Source organism: Podarcis pityusensis, assembly GCF_964106645.2.
Source record: "Podarcis pityusensis genome assembly, chromosome: 6".
NCBI lineage: Eukaryota > Metazoa > Chordata > Lepidosauria > Squamata > Lacertidae > Podarcis > Podarcis pityusensis.
In genome coordinates, this window is record NC_138030.1 from 81,926,742 (window position 1) to 81,949,113 (window position 22,372).

The window sequence follows — 22,372 nt, forward strand, 5'->3', positions numbered from 1 at the left end:
ACATCAGGGGGATGAAACATATCAAAAAGAATGAGGAAAATTTATGTTGTATATAGAGAAGATGATGTGAAATAGGGAAACAAATAGAATTAAAATAATATCTCATAACGGGAAAATACAAGAAATTTACTGGATAATAATAACAAAATGAATTAAAAATGTATATTAGGACTATTATTGAATAATATTTGTAAATGAATATAGACAGACAGCAAGAATTTGTATATATATGTAGTGGTTCTAGGGGTTGCTCGTGCGTAAGCCGGTGCTTATCTGCCCGGCTGGATGCAAACACCTGGCTGGGTTGCCTAAGTGAACCTTTTCGGTCCGGACAGCCACTCACCCGTGGCTGACTCAATCGCTGGCAGAATCCGTCAGTGGGCGTTTCTTAAACTTCTTCCAGCAAAGAAGCTCTTTGACGCCTAGTCTCCTCCTACTCTCTCTGCGCGAAACCCTTCTGCGCAAGGAGGGCATGGGCAACGGAGGACCCCTACTCTCCCCGCTGGCCCAGGCAAGGAGTCATGGGACCGCCTCGCCGCTTCGCCCATCTGCCCCCCTTCTCCACTGGTGCTACGCTGATTCTCTTCCCCAGAAGATGGGCTGCTTCTCCCAATCCCTGGACGCTCTCTGGAATCCCTCTGGCTTTTGCTCTCTCCCTCCAGCACTGATGGCAGTTCCCTGACAATATAGAAAGATTTATTTGTTTACGGACATTTAATGGAAAAAATGAAGAAGAACAATCTTATTGAAAATGGACAAAGACAATGCGAAAAGTCAAAGAGGACACAAAAAAGCCAGAAGAAGGAAGGAGGGAAGTCAGCTCGGGAGAGCAAGAACAAATGTGAAATATAATGTATGTGTATTTACAGTATGTAACTAAAAATTCAATAAAGATAATCTTGGGGGGGGGGGGGGAGAGAATTTCCCCTCTCTAGCATAAGCACTTAGTGGCTCATGACAGACCTCTTTTGAGACTCCCACAACTCTCACAGAATCTTTTCAGGAAGATCCAAGTGTAAGCGTAGTCCCATTGATTTCAGAGGGCAATGTAGGCATAAGCTTTTATCTCTGATTTAAGTCAACGGGGCTAAAATGCATACAATTTTGACTGGATTGTGCAGCAAGAATTCAATGGAATATTGTTCATGTAAATATCTCGGAGCCTATTCAGATCTTTTGGATAAACAGACTCAGATAAATTCAGGTGTACCCAGTAGAGAACTAAGCAGCCACTGGAGCCTTATGGGAAATCCACGATGAATCTGCAGGACTGAAGGATTTGATTGGGGAAATGGAGCTCACTGTAGTTTATTATAGAATTTCAGGAAAGTAAAGGTTTCAAAGTCTCCCCACGGGTCATACTTGGCAAATCTTATAACCATGGAGGTCTCGTTCATTCTGCTCTTATATATCTCTTTACCACATTTCAAAGATTTTCCCCACAGGCCAAAAAAATACATAGATATTGCTTTTAACAAACTGCTTGCCTTTCAGAAGAAAGGGGTTAAAAAAAAGTTGCATGGGGAAAAATAAATATAGTTTCAGTTGTGTGGTAAAGGGGGCATATGTGTGGTAAAGGGGGCATAAAAATTATTAGATTTTTTTTTTTTTACTGTTATATGCTTAATAAGATTATGATAAGAATTTCAATGACTTAGCGGCCATGCCAAGTTCCCTTCGGAAGTTTCATGATGTTAAAACTGCAGTCTTGCATAGGTAAGAATGGTCTCAAATCTTGTTCTCTGTGTAAAATGTAAATTAAGATTTGTTACATGTGAACTTCGGGTTTTTGTTACTTCTGTCTCCTGCATTTGTTTGGGAGTCAGCAGATGCCCACATGGCTTGAAGGATATGTAATTCTTCAGGGCTGAAAATTAGTGAGTGATCTGTCTGTCTATATCTATATATATCCATCTCTCGAATAGAACTGCACTGACTGTTCCCAAATAAATATCTTACTAATTTCCTTTCTTGTAATTTAGGGCGAGCCTGTCAGTTTCTGTGAAGAAAGTTTTGTCAAGCATCGATCCAGCACTTTTAAGCAGTTTTTGGAAACTGCAGTGAACCTTCAACTTTTTAAACAGGTACAGAGTGAGTGGATTCTCAGTTTAGTTCTCCTCTATTGTACATGTACAAAAACTGTAGAATGGATTCAATCTGTGCAATATGTTTCCCGCATTTAATATCTATTGACCATTTCTATCAGCAACTCTGGAGATTATGCAAGGAGAATTCAAGAGGTCTAGTCAATCTACTACAGTTCCAAAACTATGCTTTGTTCAAACAAGCCAGGATCAAACTGTAACTTCTGGCCCTGATTCGTTTGCAAATCATGTTTTAAACTAATCAGAGTTCTGCGTTCTGACATAATAAGGAACACTGGTTAGGTTATAAGCAGATGCCTCTGATCTATTCTTCACTGCTACAACAGATTCAGTTCTTCCTCACTGAATCCTAAATTCTAGATTTGAAGCTAGATGTTCAGAGGTGGGGGCTGAATGGAAGCAGTCTAGAAATACTGTACTCTTAACTTGCTGGACTTAGGGAGGTGCTTCAATTCTGCCCTGGACATATCCTTGCCAGTGCTGGCTGCTATTTTCTATCCATTTCTTTTGAGCCTGTAAATGTCTAATTAAATATTAAGAAAGGCGTCATAAGACTTGTTCCTCCCTTGTTGGAAGAAACTGATCCTTAAATGGCTGCCATGAAGATATCCACTGCTTGGATGGGGAGAGGAAAATATAATATAAATATGGCCAAGGGGTCAGTCCAGAAAGGTTATTTTTATAGTGCTGGATAAACACTGCGGCACAAGCTACAGGTCAAAGCAGAAAACGTCATCTCTGATTAAAGCATCAGGAATCTTAGGTAGGGAGGCCGTGTTTAACTAATCTGCTAGCTCTCTTTGAAGATATACTACCATGATAGATAAGTGAAATTCAGAGGGTGGTAGCCAACTTTCACTATAAAAAATGGTAAGTTTGTGTCTGAGATTTAATGGCTGAGGTAGAGATTTACGACAATATAAGTGAAATATGTGCAGCTTTTAATTGGGTAGAACAGAAATAATATTATCTTCCAAGAGGCAAAGGAAGATGTTATAAAACTATTTCATTTTTATAGCCAATGTATTGCCTCTTCTTCAGTTTATTTTGGATATCATCCTTCCTCCTTATCCTTCATCCAGCTGCCTCTTATCCAAGAGTTCTTGTTTGTAATTGGGTCTCTTTCAAGGTTATTTGAGTTATAAGAAGGCTCAATTTAAAACTTTGCTCTATCCAGTGCAAAGCATTCTTCCTTTGCAACAGGAAATAAATCTTTTAAACAGTCCGAAGGCCTATAGTGGAATAATATGTAGATAGGAGAAAGCAGTTTTATTACGGTAGTTTTGGGAGACACATCCATGTGTTAACTCTGGCTCTTTGGGGAAAGTTGAATCATAATAAATTTATAGGCTAGATTATAAGGGCTGTGAATACCAGTGTTATATAGCACCGATAAAACAAATAGGTCATAGAAGACTTTTGACTAGATTGGTGGCTCCGCAAAGGGGCAACTACTGATGTGCCTCCTCTTCACTGCCTTCTAATCCTCTTCAAAACCCACCTACTTCGAAATGGAAATCAACAGGGAAGATATGCAACTGGGAGAGAATGAGAAGGGTATCCTATGTGGCTACAGAGCAAAGCTATGTTATAACAACAATGATGGTATATCACTGCTAATGCTCAAGATCTCCACATTTGCGGTGCTTATTTCACCAATATTATTTGGTTGTGCAGATAAGAGGCCACAGATGGGATGATTTCAGTCTGATGATGATTAGTATGGGACTGCTGGCACCAGCACACTTGAACGAATGAACCCACAATTACTCCAGCCTTGAGTATATCTCATATTTGGTGTTAACTCCTGCACTGTTGCTTACAGCTGCATTGGAAAACCATGGCTGCTACAGCTGATGGCAGCTAGCTGTTACGAAAGGAATCATAAGTAAGAATCAAAGGTCAAGAAGGAAAGATCAAAGCTTGTCTTCATAATCCTAAATCTTAGCACAAAAAAGGTCCCTTAGGGGGAGAAAAAGGACAGCATCTTGATGTAATTTGGAATCGGGAAGTCAGGCTTGCATGTAATTTGGCAAATAGATAACTGGGAGATCTCTTTCCATGATGGTAAATACTGTAAGAAACAGAACATTATTTTTTGCACTTCTTTGCGTGTACTTACTGCAGCATTCAGAAGTGCATCCAGCATTTCCAGCCCTTCTGAAATTTTTGTACAAATGTGCTCTTGGTTCAACGACCACTTATTTAATCTTAGAGGCCACTACGTGGTCAGAGGTGGTCAGTTCCATAATAAAGTTGATACCTACCTATCAGAAAAATGTCATGGCTAATGGAGCATACTGTATTTTTTGCTCTATAAGACTCACTTTTTCCCTCCTAAAAAGTAAGGGGAGATGTGTGTGCGTCTCATGGAGCGAATGCAGGCTGCGCAGCTATCCCAGAAGCCAGAACAGCAAGAGGGATCGCTGCTTTCGCTGTGCAGCGATCCCTCTTGTTGTTCTGGCTTCTGAGATTTAGAATTTTTTTTTTCTTGTTTTCCTCCTCCAAAAACTAGGTGCTTCTTATAGAGCGAAAAATACGGTAGTTCCCAGTTGCACCAATCCTTAGGATTGTGTGTGCACAACGTTAAATCATGACAGTGTGAGACTTTTGTTCCTAAATCAGGGCTACTAGGGGCTAAATGAAGGGTGAGATCCAGTGCTAGTCGTACTCAAAGCAACCCATTGAAATGACTAACATTGGGTATCACCCAAAATTGCTTTGGGAGCCGCATCCAGCTCAATCACTATAAAACAATATACTGTTTTATAGTACACTGTTAGTTTTGTAGGTGAAATAAAATCCAGTCCACCTAACACTGCTCTGTGGAACCACTGCTCATTTCAGTGCAATTCCCATTTGTCTTAAAATGGTCTCCTATGCAAGGTTTCAGCTCCCCACTCCCACCCCAAATCCTAAAGCTTAGCAGCTCAGTTTGTGTCTGTGTAACTTTACCTAATGATTAGACTATCCATAAATCATGTGCTGGTTTTATAGCAAGGGATGAATTTTTAGCTTTTCCCTGAATAGATAATGTCTTGTGGTTCAAGGGATGTTTTCTGCACCCTGGTAGCTAAAGGTGCTTTATCTCATTCTTGCTGTGAAACAATCCAGCGATCCCATACTGTGGTCTGACCATGAACCAAACCCATTTGGGAAAAAGCCAGCTTAAGTGGGGTGGGTAAAAAAAGTTAGCTGAGGAGAAGAGGAAATAATCGCCAGTGATAGTGTGTACTTTGCTACTGCTGTGTCTGCGTTTATCTTCTTCTTTTTTAAAAAATGTACTCGTGGAACAGTTTGTTTCATGTCATCAGTCTATCCATTGACAAGCATCAGATTGTCACTGACGGGTCTGTTTGGATAATCTGTGATAATGTATGACAGTCAGCCAAATAATTAATTTCTATTGGCTCCTGTGTACTGTTTCGGTTAACAGCAATTCGGTAGTAATTCATGTTGAAAAATGTGCAATCAGTCAAATGCTTTCCCCGTTTATCTCATACTTGGGCTACCACCTAACCCTGACCAAAATAGATTACTGCTTGAAAGCATTCTAAAAATGTCAGTGCTTTTGAAGAGTGGGGGAAGACTCTTTGTTTTTATTAATCCTTTAAGGCAAATTAAAGCTTTTAACAAAACATTGTAGTTTCTTTTATTAAGTTGTTTACCATTGTGAACAATTCTTGATCTTGTGTTCTTAATCTGGTGTTACTTCACACCATGCATCTGTGTATAGACAGACTCTAAATTTCTCTGTGGCTCAGATTAGCATTTTCCATGGTTTGGTGAATTGCAGGCATGTCTTAGTCTCACATGCTGATTTCTTATTCTGTTTCCTAGTTTGTTCTAATCAGATAGAGCCATGAGGTCCAAATGGGCTTAAATGGCAACTGTCTCCAAAGCGTGATTTGAAAACAAGTGGGTTAGCATGGTTAGCATTAACCATAGTTTGTCTGATTTTAGCACTGGGAAAAAAGATAGTTAGGCAAACCAGGAAAGAGAAGGGAGAATACATGTGAGGGAAAGGACGGTATAAACCTCTGGCATGTTCCCAGTCCTTCAAACTATGGTGTAAAATGAGCCAATGTATGTACCTAAATAATAAACTTTACAAAGGTAAGTCACAAAGTGTTTGTGGCTATAATTAAATTTGGACCATGTGTGGGTATATATACAACTAAATATGAAGAAATTAATGAAGAGAAAGTGCTATGGAAGGTTCAGTTCTCTGGCCTTGGCCTATAATAATACTAAGGAAATGAATGGACTCTTCTTTGAGTCATCCTGTAAAACTGACTGGAGCATAGTTCTGTTACTCAGTTGAGTAAATCATGAACTTTGCTTCATGAAACAATATGAAATATAAATGCTCAGGTACAATACCGTACAATTCACAGCATTATTTAATGACTATGGAGGTACCCTGGGGAAGAATCAGAATTTGCAAATTAGGCCCTGTAGAATATGTGCATATTACTCTCACTGCCCTCTTGTGTAACACATGCAAATGTCTTCCACATCTGTACATTCCAGATGTGTGTGTGTGGAACTCTCACATTTCTTCACAGGGAGATGAGAGTCCAAGTCTTCTGAGAGGGGTCGTTACTCATTTGTTTTTGTTTTATTATGTATTTTATATTATTATTTTGCATTTTTCCCTTTAAGAACTGCCCTGAGATCTTCAGATGAAGGGCAGTATACTAATAATGATGATTAATAATGATGATGATGATGATGATGATGTCACTCAGTATCTCCATGTCCTCCTCCTGCTGCTACTTTGTTAACATGTTAAGCCACACTCAATTGGTTTGGTTTCTCAACTACATTCATCAAACATCAGCACTGGCACCAACCATGCATCAAGTGGGAAGGTGTTCCATAATTGGGTGCCACAACAGAGTAAGTTCTTTCTCTGGTTGTTGCAAAGCAGATTCATCATTATTTCATTGATGTCAACAATTTGTTTGCTGCTTAATCAAAGTTATCTCTAGGCTGTGTACAAGAAAACCAGTACAAGAAAACTAAAAACGAGTTAAAACAACAACAACAATTTTATTATTTGTACCCCACCCATCTGACTGGATTGCCCCAGCCACTCTGGGCGGCTTCCAACATATATAAAAACATATTAAAACATTAAACCTTAAAAAGCTTCCCTATAAAGGGCAGCCTTCAGATGTCTTCTAAAGGTTATATCTCCTTGACATCTGATGGGAGGGTGTTCCACAGGGTGGGTGCCACTACCAAGAAGGCCCTCTGCCTGGTTCCCTATGGATTCACTTCTCGCAGTGTGGGAACAGCCAGAAGGCCCTCGGTGCTGGATCTCAGTGTCCAGTCTGAACGATGGGAGTGGAGATGCTCCTTCAGGTATACAGGGCCGAGTCCTTTTAGGGCTTTAAAGGTCAGCACCAACACTTCAAATTGTCCTCGGAAACGTACTGGGAGCCAATGTAGGTCTTTCAGGACCGATGTTATAAAATCAGATTTCAATTAAAAGGCTGCCTGCAACAAAAGCGCCCGGGGTTCAGCAGGAAGGGGCCTGTCTGACCTCACCTGGTAGGGAGTTTCACAAAACCGGGCCCTTGATACTGAATGCATGGCTTCTTATGGATGCATGCCATGCATCTGAGCCATGAAGGGACACTAGCAGTGACTCTCCCAAAGGTGCCAGTGATCAAGCAGGAATCAGGCAGTGCTCCTTGGATGCAGGACAGCCAGGAGGATTTCAGCAGCCGATCTTAACACATGGGTAGATTCATATGGGCGGAGATGCTAATTCAAACATTTAGGGTCCAGGTTGCTTTGAACTTTTTAATATAATTGCTAGCACCTTAGATATGGCCCATTAGCAGATTGGCAGCTTGTGGAATCCTCTCAGGAGCATCATCAGAGAATTATCTGACAATAATGGGGCTCCTTCTGTAACTCTGGCGCTTTCTGTAGGGCTGTGAACAAATAAGAATTAAACAGAAGATTTGAAACGTGAACCTTCAACAAAGACGTAATTGCTTTCATCCACTTTTTTCTTTTTGCAGTTCATTGAAGGTCGACTTGCAAAGCTAAATGCAGGAAAAGGGTTTTCTGATGTGTTTGAAGAAGAAATCTCTTCGGGTGGCTTTGGTGGAGGTAAAGATTTTTGTCCATACTGTTTTGGGTCTTTTCATTCTCGTTGCGTTGAAATTATCGTCGTCGTCGTTAAAATTTCTATACCACCCTTCATCCAAGAACCACAAGGCAGTTTACAATGTAAAAACACAGAAATACATACCATAGTAACGAACAAAAACAATAACACCCCCCTCCCCCATTTAAAAGGGCATAGATGGTTGTGAAAGAAATAATGGTGGTTGACAATAGTTTTTAAAATTGGTTTTCAACATGTTGTTGACCTTCACCAACACGGTGCCCAGTGGCCACGACTGAGGTTGTGGGAGGTGTAGTCAGAAACAGCTGGATGGCACCAGGCAGCTGTAGAGAGTTCTCATTATTTCACTAAACAGATAAATCGATATACAAAATGGATGCCGTGTTACTCAAAAGGCAGAACAGCAAAATGACTTCTCCCAAAGTTGGAGGGGAGAGGAAGTTCCCATTGCTCTTCCTCATGCAACCCATGTATCCTAGCCGTTTTTGTCCCACCTGAGCTCTGAGTGCAGAAAGGAAAAACAACCTGGATTTCGCAACCACCTGCCATGCAGAAAACCTAGGAAGCTGCCTTATATACCAGTACAGTGGTGCCCCGCAAGACGAATGCCTCGCAAGATGGAAAACCCGCTAGATGAAAGGGTTTTCCGTTTTGGAGGTGCTTCGCAAAACGAATTTCCTATGGGCTTGCTTCGTAAGACGAAAATGTCTTGCGAGTTCCTGCGGGGTTTTTTTCCTCCCCCCCCCCTTTTCCCCAAGCCGCTAAGCCGCTTATCAGCTGATCCGCTAAGCCGCTAAGCCGCTTAACAGCTGATCGCTAAGCCGCTTATCAGCTGATCCGCTAAGCCGCTTAACAGCTGATCTGTTAAGCCACTAAGCCGCTTATCAGCTGATCCGCTAAGCCGCTTATCAGCTGACCCGCTAAGCCGCTAATAGCGCTAATCCGCTAAACCGCTAATGGGCTTGCTTCGCAAGACGAAAAAACCGCAAGACGAAGAGACTCGTGGAACAGATTCTTTTCGTCTTGCGAGGCACCACTGTATTGTCTATTCTGCCTGACTTCAGCTCTCCAGACTCTAATGGCGGAGCTGTTTCTCCCTACCTGCTACCTCATCCTTTAAACCAGAGCTTGAGCCTGGCACCTTTTTTCATTGTCAGGCATGCACTCTCATCATTGAGAGTCCCTTCCCATTTCTTCGCTAGAATTTGCTGCCGCCTGCTATACAGGCGTTGGTTTGACAGCAACGTGCATTTTGGAAGACGTGGTTCTGCCACCATCGTGTGTAGTATGCAGAAGTGGTTTATAAGAGGTGAGGTGTTTTTCTGGCTTTACCCCAATGTGCAAAGTAAACAGAATTTCACTCCGCCTCTAGCTGTTAGGTTTATTATTGAGTTTAAGAGGCTTTTGAAGCACTGTTGTAAAAGCCATATGTAGCTTGGGAAAGCCTTCACGTTCTCTTTCTTTTTAGCTCCATTTATTGGATTGGAAGTTTCCATTGCAGCAATTGTCATTGCCTCTCACATTGTCTCAAAATCAACAATCCGTTCGCTCTTAATATTCTCTAAAAACCAAACTCACGAGTCTTGCTTGTGCTGCTAAGTAAAAGGAAAGCTTCCTCTTTCAAGCAGTCAAATTTTAACTCGACCGTTGTGAGCAGTTTAATAGAGTAATAGTGCCCTGTAAACGTGTATCTGTTTGTAGTTCTTCCATTTGCCTAATTTTCCTCACCTACAAGGCAGTAGCTACTGTGGACAGCAGAGAAAAAGAAAAATGTCATTTAATACTCTAATATATTACCCCTTATTTCCACTGTATGAAACTAATATTTTATTACAAATTCCTGCAGTTTTATTCAGTTTTCTTCATATTTGGTATGGGCATTCTCTGGAAAACCAACACATCTTTTTGTTTTGTAATAAAGCAGAATACTTCATGCTGATGTTCAGTGAGGTTTCAGTCTTTTACATTCCATAGAAAGTTGGGACTGCATGTAAATATGTAAAGAATATTATGTGTTTTTGAACAAACAACATTTTAAAGGAATCCTACCTTTCTGGTTTCTCTCTCATTTGTGTTTTAGGAAATTCAAGATCCTATCACCAGTGGATGTATACAGTTAAGGTAAGGAAGTGTGTCAATGGTATTTAAAATGTGCCCATGGCTTCCATCTATTCCTATAATGTTGTAGTATTCTCATTTAGCAAATTACAGGAAGATGTCTAGGAATTTGTACAATAGATATGGGAGCATATGCACAATGAACTTCTGTGCAAGCCTCTCTTACACAACTTCTGTTTATACAATCAGAGCTTATGAAGGAGAACTTCCTGGTAGATTGTGCCCTATATGGTTACATTAAAAAGCATTGATAAATGTGTCAGCCATAGGGATGACATATTATAATGCTTGGGCTGTAGCAGACAAAGGCTGACAAAATGCAGCTGTATAAATCTTCTGAGAGGGATATCAGGGAGTGACAATGGCAGTGGTGAGGCCATTGCATTTTATTTTTGCTTTGCAAAACCTTAACCTTTAATTATGCTGGGAAGGTGATCAATGTGTGTTTTGTGTATTTCAGAATATTTATGCATTGTATATTTCAGAAAGGAGGAGCCCTGATCAACACAGCTATGACCAGAGCCAGCCCAGCTATGAAAACAGCATACCAATATGTAAGCTCTAGCCCTGTTCTGTTTCATTTTTCTGCAAACTGCATGTACTATTCTAATCTAAATTACTGCAAAAAAAATGTAAAAAATGAATTTATTTCCAGAACAGCTATTACAGCTTCCAGGAACTAGGGTTGGCAAGAACAGGACCATAACTCCCCCAGTCCTCCTGTTCTTCTTGCCAAGCTTAACTCCAGGATGCAGATAGTATTTTCTCATTTTCACCGTGATGCAGGACCCAACCTAGTTCCTTGCTTAGAAAGGGAACGGAATAATAGAGCAGGCTGCAAGCAGAGAAGAGGACTAATTTAGAGTTCCACCAATTTCCAGGCTTCCTAGTATGCTGGAGTTTGCATGCACATCGTACTCACTGCTCACGATCCAAACTGAAGGCCATTTTTGCCAAGGATACACTGCTACCTTGGTTCTCAAACTTAATCCGTTCTGGAAGTCCGTTCCAAAACCAAAGCATCCCAAAACCAGCGTGTGCTTTCCCAGAGAAAGCAATGCAAAACAGATTAATCCGTTCCAGACTTTTAAAAACAACCCCCAAAACAGCAATTTAACATGAATTTTACTATCTAACGAGACCATTGATCCATAAAATGAAAGCAATAATCAATGTACTGTACTATAAAACAAATAAGACAGTATTGTAGATGATAAAAATTAAAATTATTATTTTTTCTTACCTGCACTGATGATAGTCATTGTTTGCTTTTATCCATTTCCACAGTCACACAATCAATCAATCAGTTACAAAAACAAATTAACCAAAAAAGCCTCAAAAATAAAAGCGCAAAATAAATAGCAAAAACAAAAGTGCCAAACTTAATCTGTTCTGGAAGTCTGTTTGATTTCCAAAATGTTCGAAAACCAAGGCTCAGCTTCTGATTGGTGCAGGCGTCCCGGAAACAATAGCCGACAGCCGCATTGAACGTTTGGCTTCCGAAAAACATTTGAAAACCGGAACACTTACTTTCGGGTTTTCGGTGTTTGGGAACCAAGGCGTTTGAGTACCAAGGTACCACTGTAAAGGGGAAATTCATTTCACTCAAACACAACACAGTTTCAGCTTGGTAAACTTACTTTACACAGGCCTTCATCTCCATCTAAGTACTGCACCGCAGCACTGACTTTCGGATGAGCATTATCTGCCTCTTACTAATATTTTTTTCTTCAGCATTGCATCAAATTCCACATCATCACATTCCTAGATAAAGATGGAATGGGAAGTCAGTTTCCCCATCCATTTTTTAAAATTAGTTTTTATTAAAGATGTTCTTGTCTTACAAAACAAGCAAACCAACAAGTACATATAGTGTCTCCACTTTCAAGTCATAGTCTTTTTCACAGTTGGTTTACATTCATGATGAGACACTATTGTCATAGACATTGTGTGGTTGGGAGAAAAGGCCGTAGGGATTATGATATTCCACCTATTGCATAGTGTTTGTGCAGTGCTTTGTGCCAGCGTCATGTGGGTAGTTCATATATATATATATATATATATATATATATATAGGCATTGCAAGAGATTGGAGGGTTCAGAGCTTGGTTGGTTGCATTCAGTTGGTTGCAGTATGGTTTGTTTTTTTATGTGTGTGTATCTGGGCCAGGGTTGTTGGGTCAGTTTAGCCATATTGATTTGTATTGGGTCATTGTCTTGTTATGCTGTATATGCGATTACGGGGAGCCACACTGGGGTGACGGCATCCTCCTTTGCTTGTCCTCATGCTAGTTTAAGTTGGTTGGTTAACTTTTCCAGTAGGGCGACTTCCCATACATTTTGGTACCAGTGGCCTATGTTCACTCCTGAAAGGTCCTTCCAGTGTCTAGTTATGATATTTCTAGAGTTCCTTCATCAATTTATGGATTGTTAAGATATTGGGGTTATATGTCATTGACTTAGGGCTCACCCATACTTCTACTTGTTTTCCACTTGTCCTGTGTTTTCTAGGGATGGGCCTGAGCAGTTTTGCTTTTGTCCCACCACTTTCCTCCAGAAAAACCACTCTTTAGCACTAAATCGGAACAAACAGCAATCCACAGAAACCCAGATTGCTGTTTGTTCCAATTCAGGTTTTGTTGGGGGAAAGCAGCAGGGCAAACGGGTGTGTGACTAAAACAAGAGTTTCAGGGCACCGGTTTTAGAGCTTCTCTGAAAAATTTGCATAGTCATTTCTAGGCATATTAAAATTTTACATTGAAAAAAAGTAATGTATTTTCCAGAGCCTTTGCTGAGGTTACTTGTTACTGCATCATAACAACTTTAGCCATTTTACTGGCAACCACCCTTTCCCCAAGCAAAACTGTCAGTACTTTTTGGCATTCGTACCTACAGCATAAGCCCAGTTTAATTATATATCATGTGAAACTTAACTCAGTTGGTCAGAAAAATGGATGCCCCTGAGGTGTAATCCCATATGGTCTTAATGGCTTTTCTTTACTGAGACTCAGTTGGAATGAGTGGTTTGAGAATTACCTCTTCTTGACTAGACTTTGCAGCAGTCAAGTATTCATGCCCATAGCACCTGACATTTTGCCACAAGTACACACACTTGGCTTCACAGCAACATTGCAAGTTTAGTAACCCTTCCTTCTACATGGGGATTATCTTCACGTTGGGAACGCTCTGCGTGTGAAGGAACAGCAAGGTTAAATGCCAAACACTGAGGCAAAGGAGAGCCTTCCTTGCCTGAAAACTATTATTCCAAATCACAGCCTTCCTTTGAGGCTCCAGTCATCAATAAATAAATCAGTTCCTTAATCTCTTTTTTTAAAAGAGAATTTTTAATTGTACATCAATTCAAAATCATACCGAACATATGAAGAAAAATAATCCAGGTAAATACATTAAAAGCACTGTGGATTCATGTGCTCATTTATAATTTACACGCAGCTCATTAACAGGTTGTCAGAAAATTACCCTTCTCTTTTTTCCACTAGATTTTCCTCCCTCTATTTTGCCAATTATATCTCTTCATCTGTTAGTGCTGAATGTGCCCACTGCTGGGTCCCTCCTATGTTGTTGTGGCCCCCTTGGGGCTCAGCTGATGGTGGCTATGGCAGTGACCATCTGAATTTCCCACAATGCCCTGACCTAGCATCACTCTGTAGCATTGTGGGAAATTAAAATGGCAGCTCACCATATATTGCCACTGGGAAACCCAGGCATCACTGCTGTGTTGCAGCAAAGCGTTGGTAACCCATTGCTACCCCAAGGTGCCGTGTCATGATGCTACTCCTTCCTATACCCAAACTAAACTTATCAGACTTGCCTAAATCAGTCTGAAAAGATCGCTCAAATGTACATCAGAGTATGGATACTGCTTTGCTGTGTTGCAATGCTTTCAAATAGGCATATGGAGACATCTGAGTGTGTTGTCACTTGCAAGCAGAGCAGTGCAGAGGGACCATCCAAATGCACATAGATATTTAAATTCAGTCTCAGTTACCAGTTTTATTGTGTTTGTTGCGAGGCCCATTTTTCTCCCCAGATCCTTGAAATTGTGAGTGACAGTCCCCATCATAATTTAGAGTTAGTTGCCCCCGGTTGACTTCTGTTTTGCCCAACAGCTATATCTGTGTGGAAAGCTGCTAATCATTGTAGGAATTCTGCTTTAGGAATTTCAATAGCTAAGCTGCATCCAAATCGGGGGTGGTTGGAGCTCCCCTTGCTCTCTTAAAACTTCACCTTTTCTTTAAGAAAACATCCACTACCTTTTATGCAATGGGTGTGTGTGGTTTGAAGCAATTCAGACAACACTGGATTTTTTTTGTGTTAATTATGAATCCCAGTTTGATGTATTAATTACTCAGTTCATGGGGCGCTGCAAAACACTGGAAAATGATGCAAAACAACCTCAAAACTTTGGCACCAGTTTGGAGGTGATCACAAATTTAGGGGTTCATAGTTGATTAAGCTGTGTGAGGTTATTGCATCTCTAAGATTCATTTTTATGCAAGCTGATACCACATAGTGGAATGAAACTTGACTGATATTTTTGGTGCAACAAAATGTAAACCTAATAATGGTGTCAACTCAAAGATGCCACAGTTAGCAACATCGCTGCATAAAATGACACAACTGGAACTCCATTGCCATAACTTTTTCACTATTCAACAAGTGGTTGAACTAAGTCTTTCTCCAAATATACCAGTTACAGATAGGTAGCTGTGTTGGTCTGCCATAGTCAAAGCAAAAAAATTCCTTCCAGTAGCACCTTAAAGACCAACTAAGTAGAAAATCTGTGGTGTCACGTACATAGCTGGGAGCACTGATGGCATATGGTTTCAGAACAGAGTCCATATAACCGGAGACACCCACTGTAATAGTGCCACAGATTTTCTATTGGCACTATTACAGTGGGTGTCTCCGGTTATATGGACTCTGTTCTGAAACCATATGCCATCAGTGCTCCCAGCTATGTACGTGACACCACAGATTTTCTATGGAAGGCACCACATTGAGCCGCATGAAATGGAAGTCCATCAACCTCACCAAGAAACTTGCACAGGTACAGACTGATATCTTCTTTCTTACTAAATGCAAGAACCTGGACATTATACCCAAGGGTCTTAGAATTAAGAACCCTCTACAATCCACGTATCCCACTGAATATGCAAGAAAACTATGCAACACTTTCTCTAAGAAGCTGCTCAAACATCTGATCAGCGTTCTCTACTCTAAACAGAAGCTAATAAAGGAGGAACTCCTTGTATTAGACAACTCTATCAGGAACCACCAAACTTGGCAAGAGTTCCAAAAGGAAAAACAAAACATTTACCACTCTCAACTGGAGCTACTGAAAAAACAGAAAAACAAGAAACTCTCTAACCTTTCCAACCTACAGGCTACTAATCAAAACAAGATCAACAATATTGTCAATCTCTCACAGCAAGCACTCAGCCCAGCTGAGGAATCAGTCCTTTCACGTGGACTGTCATTCTGCCCTGCCAAATCCCCACACATGATTCAGTTCTACGGGGACTTGGAAGCATTTTTCCGCCGTTTACGCCTGAAGGAGTATTTTCAACACACACAACAACAAGACAAATCAGAACAAACAACAACTTCACAACACAACACCTCTCAACCCACTGGAGAACAACAACCACCCTCCCAACAGAACACTGACCACCAACTACCACCGAAAAAGTGTTACACAAAAAGGGACTCCACATGGACCCCTCCTGATGGACGCAATACCACACTGGACTTGTACATTGACTGCTTCCGCCTCAGAATCCAAACAGATGTGACCAGAAAACACCATCGCTTACAACAAAATCTAAACCATGCTGAAAGGAGAGCCATAGATAATCTCAGAAACAACCCAGACATTATAATTAAAGAAGCAGACAAAGGTGGAGCTGTCGTCATCATGAACAAAACTGACTACATTCAGGAGGCTCACAGACAACTTTCCAGTACCGCCTTTTACATAAAATTGGACTCAGACCCCACACAAGAATACAAAAAAGAACTGAACAAGATTGTTAAGGAGCTACCCCCACACATCCAAGAACAGATCCTCACCAACACACCAACAGAACCTCGACCAGGAACTTTCTATCTTCTACCTAAAATACACAAACCAGGAAATCCAGGACGCCCCATCATTTCAGGTATTGGCACTATTACAGTGGGTGTCTCCGGTTATATGGACTCTGTTCTGAAACCATATGCCATCAGTGCTCCCAGCTATGTACGTGACACCACAGATTTTCTACTTAGTTGGTCTTTAAGGTGCTACTGGAAGGAATTTTTTTGCTCCAAATATACCATTATGCGCAAAAGAACTATTAAAGAAATATCATTTAATTAGTGGCGGTTGTTTTTTCTTTTTGGTAACCCAGATATACATATACTGAGATACAATTTTTAATGCACTCAAACCTTATTAACAATCATGTGTGAAATTAGCAAGGAAGTAATTTCCTTTCATTATACCACATAATGTGAGAGATTTAATTTTTAATTAAATTTCACCTCATATGCAGCACTCGTCAAACCATTGTTTTGCAAAGCCATTTAGTTCTTTTTTCTTTTTTTCCTAGGCAAAAAATCATGCAAAACAGGGGATAAAGGAGGTGAGAAGTAAGTTAAAATACAAGGTATGTAACAGAATTTGTACTTTCTTACCTTGTTTCTTTCTTCAGTTTGAAGCACATACCTTACAAATCCCACAAGATTTGTGTTTTTAATGACTTTTGAAATATGCTTAGCCCTTTGTTCAACAATACATTTTTTATAACAAGCCCTCTGGCAACTATCTGTCATTCTATGCATCCACTCGAATAATCTCTTTATTGTTTGCATATTTATCATGGAAAAACAGAGGTCTTCAAAGATACGTTAACAGGATGTATGTTTTCATAAAGCTGATTGCTTTGATATCACAATTGAAGCCTTTGCTTCAAGCTGAGAATTTAAGGCAAGCCAGCATTACCAGAGAAATGTAATTCAGAAGGTGTAGTTGTCTAACTTTCATGAGATCTGTAAATGGTGGCAGTATTTTAGCATGCTGAAATCCCTTAACTTTCAAGAGCAGCAATATAAACGTTTTGGAGGCATGTCCTCAAGGCATTGTTTGTTCGTTTTAAATTTTTATTTGTTTGCCTGCAATATTTAATTGTATAGCGAGTATTTTTAATATTATTTCTCTTCTCCTTCAAGCGTGAAGGCTGATTACATGAATTGGTTGTTAATTGTTCTTCATGAAAGCTTCACTCTATTTAAAAGTTATTTGGCAGCTTAAACATCTTACTATGAAGTTTAAGTTAATTTTGGTGACAGTTTTTATGATATCTTTCCCCCCATCTGTTTAGCAAAAGTGATTTAGTACCATATATGTGTGTGTATGCAGTGACTAACAAAACAGAGATATTAAACTCTTAAAGAAATATCTCTGTTTGTTAGTCTCTGTAATAAATAAATGGTTTCAGTGATTAACTGTGTCTTTTGGAATACAGTGTAAAACTGTCTGAAATTCTGTTTGACGCTTTAAATGTTGCACATATAGTAAGTGCATAAGGATTTTTCAATCTTAATTTTATTCTGTAGGAAACAGAAGATGAGTATGGAATTTGTAGCTCGGGTTTTGTGCAATATACTCCTGTCTACACATTGCATAATCCACAAAGACTTAGCACAGAGAAAAGAAGACTTGGGCAGGTAAGATAATTTCAAGAAGAAAAATCCTCTTGAAAGATATTGAAGAAATATGATTTATTCTCTTTGTCTGATGGGTAGCATAAAAATGTATAAATTTGCCTTATACTGAGTCAGACCACTTCTTCATCTCCTTCAATGAAGGCTAGTAGAGGCTTTCCAGTCCCTGCCCCCTTCAAATTGGAGATACTTGGAATTGAAAGTATTTGGAATTGAGAGCATTTGGACCACTGAACTGTGGTCTGGCCCTGTATAAAGCATGTAAGTTTGCATGCTTTTGTTGAAATAGAAAAGAATGCTACTTGTGTGTGTTGAAATTTGCTTTAAAGGGGCACAAAAATTTGGATGAGTGTGATTTTCAAACATCTACTCCAACTCATCTCCATGCATGCCTGTGATTTTGTTATTTCAAAAATATGTCAAACCAAAACACTAAGTAAGAAGCTTAAGTAAATATCATTTATGTTCATGCCAATGTTGAGCATTAACTGCCACATTAAAAGGATTTGTACAGAATTATTAATGGAACAAGGTACCATAGTCAGAGATTCAAGAATTATAAGACACATATACATTTTAGATTCGTGCTGCCTGGACTTACTATCTAGTAAGGCATTTTCTTGCTCTCATTTTCATACTTTGTACAAGCATTAATCAGAAAGGATAAACAAAAATATTTTATTAATTGATATATTTGTAGATACTCTACTGATTCTGTAATTTTTCCTATCTTACATAGTGTCAAATTATCGATTTGACTTGGTCTAGAAGTTAGATAGCTTTTTAAAGAGGGCCATTAATTGTTATGATTGGTTATGTTGCCTAGTTTTGGAAGTGGGAGAGCTGTTTGGAAACAACAAGCTTTTTATGATACGAGACAAAACCTCCTTAAATTTTGGCTCAGCTCATAAATAAGATCGGGCTTCTTTCGAGCTACTGCTTTTGTAGCTACCCTGAAATCCTAACAAACTGCAATTCCAAAATTCCCCGTTGCATTGACAACTTCCTGTTACTATGGGTTTCGGGCCAAATGACGTCCTAGAGGAGCAGTCCCCTTCCTTGCACCCTCCAATCAACGCTGTTGGAAGGTAGGTTTAGGGAAAAGGAAATGGGACCAAGCTTGCAAGGGAGTTCCTTGGGGAGGGCAACTGCTGAAGAGAAAGCTGGAGATGGTGGATGCCTTGCGGGTACGCATTTGGCATGAGAAAAGTCTCTTTGCACTCTGAAAAGAATGACTCCCTTCAAATCAAGATAGGGACAGTTTGTCCCTCTTTTGTCATGTCTAGTTGCAATCAGTAATGTATGCTAGCAGGTCCTGTGTGTGTCACCTTTTAAGATTGCTTGCCCATTTTAATGGGTGGAATAGTGCCAAGCCAGAACAGTTGAACTCCAGGATCTATTTAAGCAATGCTTTATCTAACTGCGATTGCCAGCATTCATATGCCAGTGTTGGTACTCGCCAAACTTCAGAAATCCATTGTAACATTACATAAGATCTATGCAAGTAGGCAGTCTTGACAGAATCTTCAAAAACTGGGAAGAAAATTATACCGAATATTATTTAAATGTATATAAAATGACATAAATCATTTCATTAAATTTCCCCGATGCTGAGAATAGATATTTTGCACTGTTTGGATGTGCACAAGGCAAATACTGACAATTCCATTTAGGTGACTGCTGACGTGCATTTGTATATCAGTTAAGCAGTTCACAAAATTCCTGTGGGATTGCCCTCGTTCTTAAGTATACGTTGACATTCACCAAGTACCTGATGTTCTCAGTGAAATATACATGCAGAACTACTATTAGATCAGGAGCAGCAAAAGTACAGCATTTGGACCTCCATCCTGGAAGAGCGTGTATATTCGTGTGTGTATATTTGTTGTTACAGTTGTTACTTGCATTTGTTTCCCACCCTTCCCCAGATAAATGGCTCTCCTCTTGCTGTCTCGGGAAGCATTGGGCTGGAAGATTATGACTAAATTTTTGTATGTTGCAGCTCTGCATGTACAGATGTGCACTAGGTGCTTTGCATCTAAGGAAAAAGGTGCAACCTCAATCCAGAGTTCTCTCTGCAATAGAAGTATTACCTGTCTATTTGGGTTAGGGTGTACGTGTTGTCTAGCATGTTCCTCAGTCCCCTACACAGTGTGTTCAAATATACCCATACTCATCCACCTATTGAGGCAGTGGGTGGCACTGTAGGTTAAACCACAGAGCCTAGGACTTGCCGATCAGAAGGTCGGCGGTTCGAATCCCCGCGATGGGGTGAGCTCCCGTTGCTCGGTCCCTGCTCCTGCCAACCTAGCAGTTCGAAAGCACATCAAAGTGCAAGTAGATAAATAGGTAGATTGGAGCTCCTATGAGTGAGTATTCCATGTAAACATATTTCTTGCACAGAGAAAAATAGCATCTCAGGCGAGAACCCTTCTTCCTGACATTTAATATTCACATATGAATGGAGCATACTATTGTGTGAGCTCCCCACCAGTCATCTGAAATGGCACAGTCCAGACACAGGTTTACATACCTCAGTGAGAGCTAGGTGTGAAAAAGGTACAGAACAAGAAACCCCTGTGTTGTACACATTTTGTTTTTGTTGTACTAAATCATGTGTATCATGCAATAAGAATTGCAGTGCTATCTAGTATACTGGTCTTCGTGTTGCTCGTATTGTTAGGTGTGAAAAAGGTACCTGGGCTCTTTGAGAGCGGGAGTTATAACCCCAAGTCTCCAAATTTTAGGCATATGCTTCATTACTTTGGTTACTAGTGCCAGAAAACTAGGAAGATTGTTAGTTTTCTAAGCAAAATGCATACACATGTTTTCAGATTTTAACCTCCATGTTATAAGAATATCGGAAAGCATGCTTGTAGTCAAAGAATATATTTATCACTCACAAAATGAAATGTGCTCAGGACACTTTCCCCCTTTTTTTCTACATTCAAATCTTCTAAATAACTTCCTCTTTACTAATGCTTTGGGTGCACATTGGTTCCCAGAGTTATGATGACAAAAAGTCAATCTCTGCTGTTGATGGTAAGCGCTGCAAATAAAGCTATATATCCAGACCTATGCATCATGCCATGAGCTTTGATGTAAAACATGCCACAAAATGTTTGTTAAACTTTTAGGGTGCTGACTCTGTTGTGGCTGAAACAACAAGCACAGCTACCCCTCTGAAAATGGTTCATGTTTATACGTATTTAGAGGCTCCATATGCTACAGTAGTCAAGAGTATTTTTGTTGACCTGGGAAGTCCTTACAACTCAAGGACTGTGAGCTCCCTGGGTGGACTTTGAGCCTCGGCTCCAAAGTGGAAGGAGATTGCTTCTCGGTTGTTTTCTAAGATAAGATTTGTAGTTCACTTTGCTTGGCTAAACTGTAAATGGTGGCAGATGATAATGATGATTAGTAATTAGTAATAATGATTATGATGAATTAGTCGGCATGAATTAATGTTAGCATAATGCTTCTCGCTTTCCCACCATGTGCAGATAAACATTAAATAAGCTTTGTATTTCTACCCACCTTGAGCATCACTTTATATAAAAGGGTAACCTGGTTTTGTTCATGACTGCTGTGACACAGGCTGTGCAAGGCAATGGGCACAGATTTTCACATTTGCCATGCTTGCTTGCTACATAATCTAAGACAGGTTAAAGAATTTAGCTGATACTGTATTGTGCAATTATGTTGGAGTTTGGTGTGTGTATGAAGGAGAAAGCAAGATAGATAATTCATCTTTGGTGTGTCTCCATATATTTCCCAACCCTCTTTGCTGCATAAATCATTTCCCCCATGCCAACATAACAATGTCTATGTCAGCAGAACATAGGAACAAGAGTTGTGCTTAAGAATCGGTGCCCAAATCTTGATCTTTCATATATGTGTGTGTGCGTGCGTGCGTGTGTGTGTGTGTGTGTGTGTGTGTAGAGCAGCAAAAGGGTGTAGGAAGAGATTCAGTTGTGTGAGTAGCAATTTTAGACTTACTTCTGAATCCCTTAGTCTACAAATTATTAGAAGTATTTTATGCATATTTGTGTTTTAATTAGGCAAGAAGGCTGTATTCACTTTTAAAGAGATTCATTTTTGGTATATGGTGGTAAACGACTATATCTGTAGCTTCTCAGTGTATGTTCCATATAGACACCTAGTTCATCAATTTTTTTAGCAACCCACTTCTGTAAATATTTAATATATTGACAACTGAGAAAGCAAATAGTACATGTGAAAAAATCTGAACTGCAAATGTATAGTTAACACGTTT

At 39.8% G+C, this 22,372-nt stretch overlaps 1 protein-coding gene across 2 annotated transcripts in view; it reads left to right on the forward strand.

Moving 5' to 3' along the window:
- The window catches only part of DENND1B (DENN domain containing 1B), a 185,653-nt gene that overhangs the window by 140,506 nt on the left and 22,775 nt on the right, over nt 1–22,372 (forward strand). For both annotated transcript variants that reach the window (XM_081010763.1, XM_081010764.1), the window contains exons 15-20: nt 1,983–2,084; nt 8,144–8,234; nt 10,334–10,374; nt 10,857–10,925; nt 16,986–17,042; nt 17,992–18,102. In XM_081010763.1, coding sequence (XP_080866889.1) covers nt 1,983–2,084; nt 8,144–8,234; nt 10,334–10,374; nt 10,857–10,925; nt 16,986–17,042; nt 17,992–18,102 — 471 coding nt within the window. The remainder of the gene's footprint in view (nt 1–1,982; nt 2,085–8,143; nt 8,235–10,333; nt 10,375–10,856; nt 10,926–16,985; nt 17,043–17,991; nt 18,103–22,372) is intronic.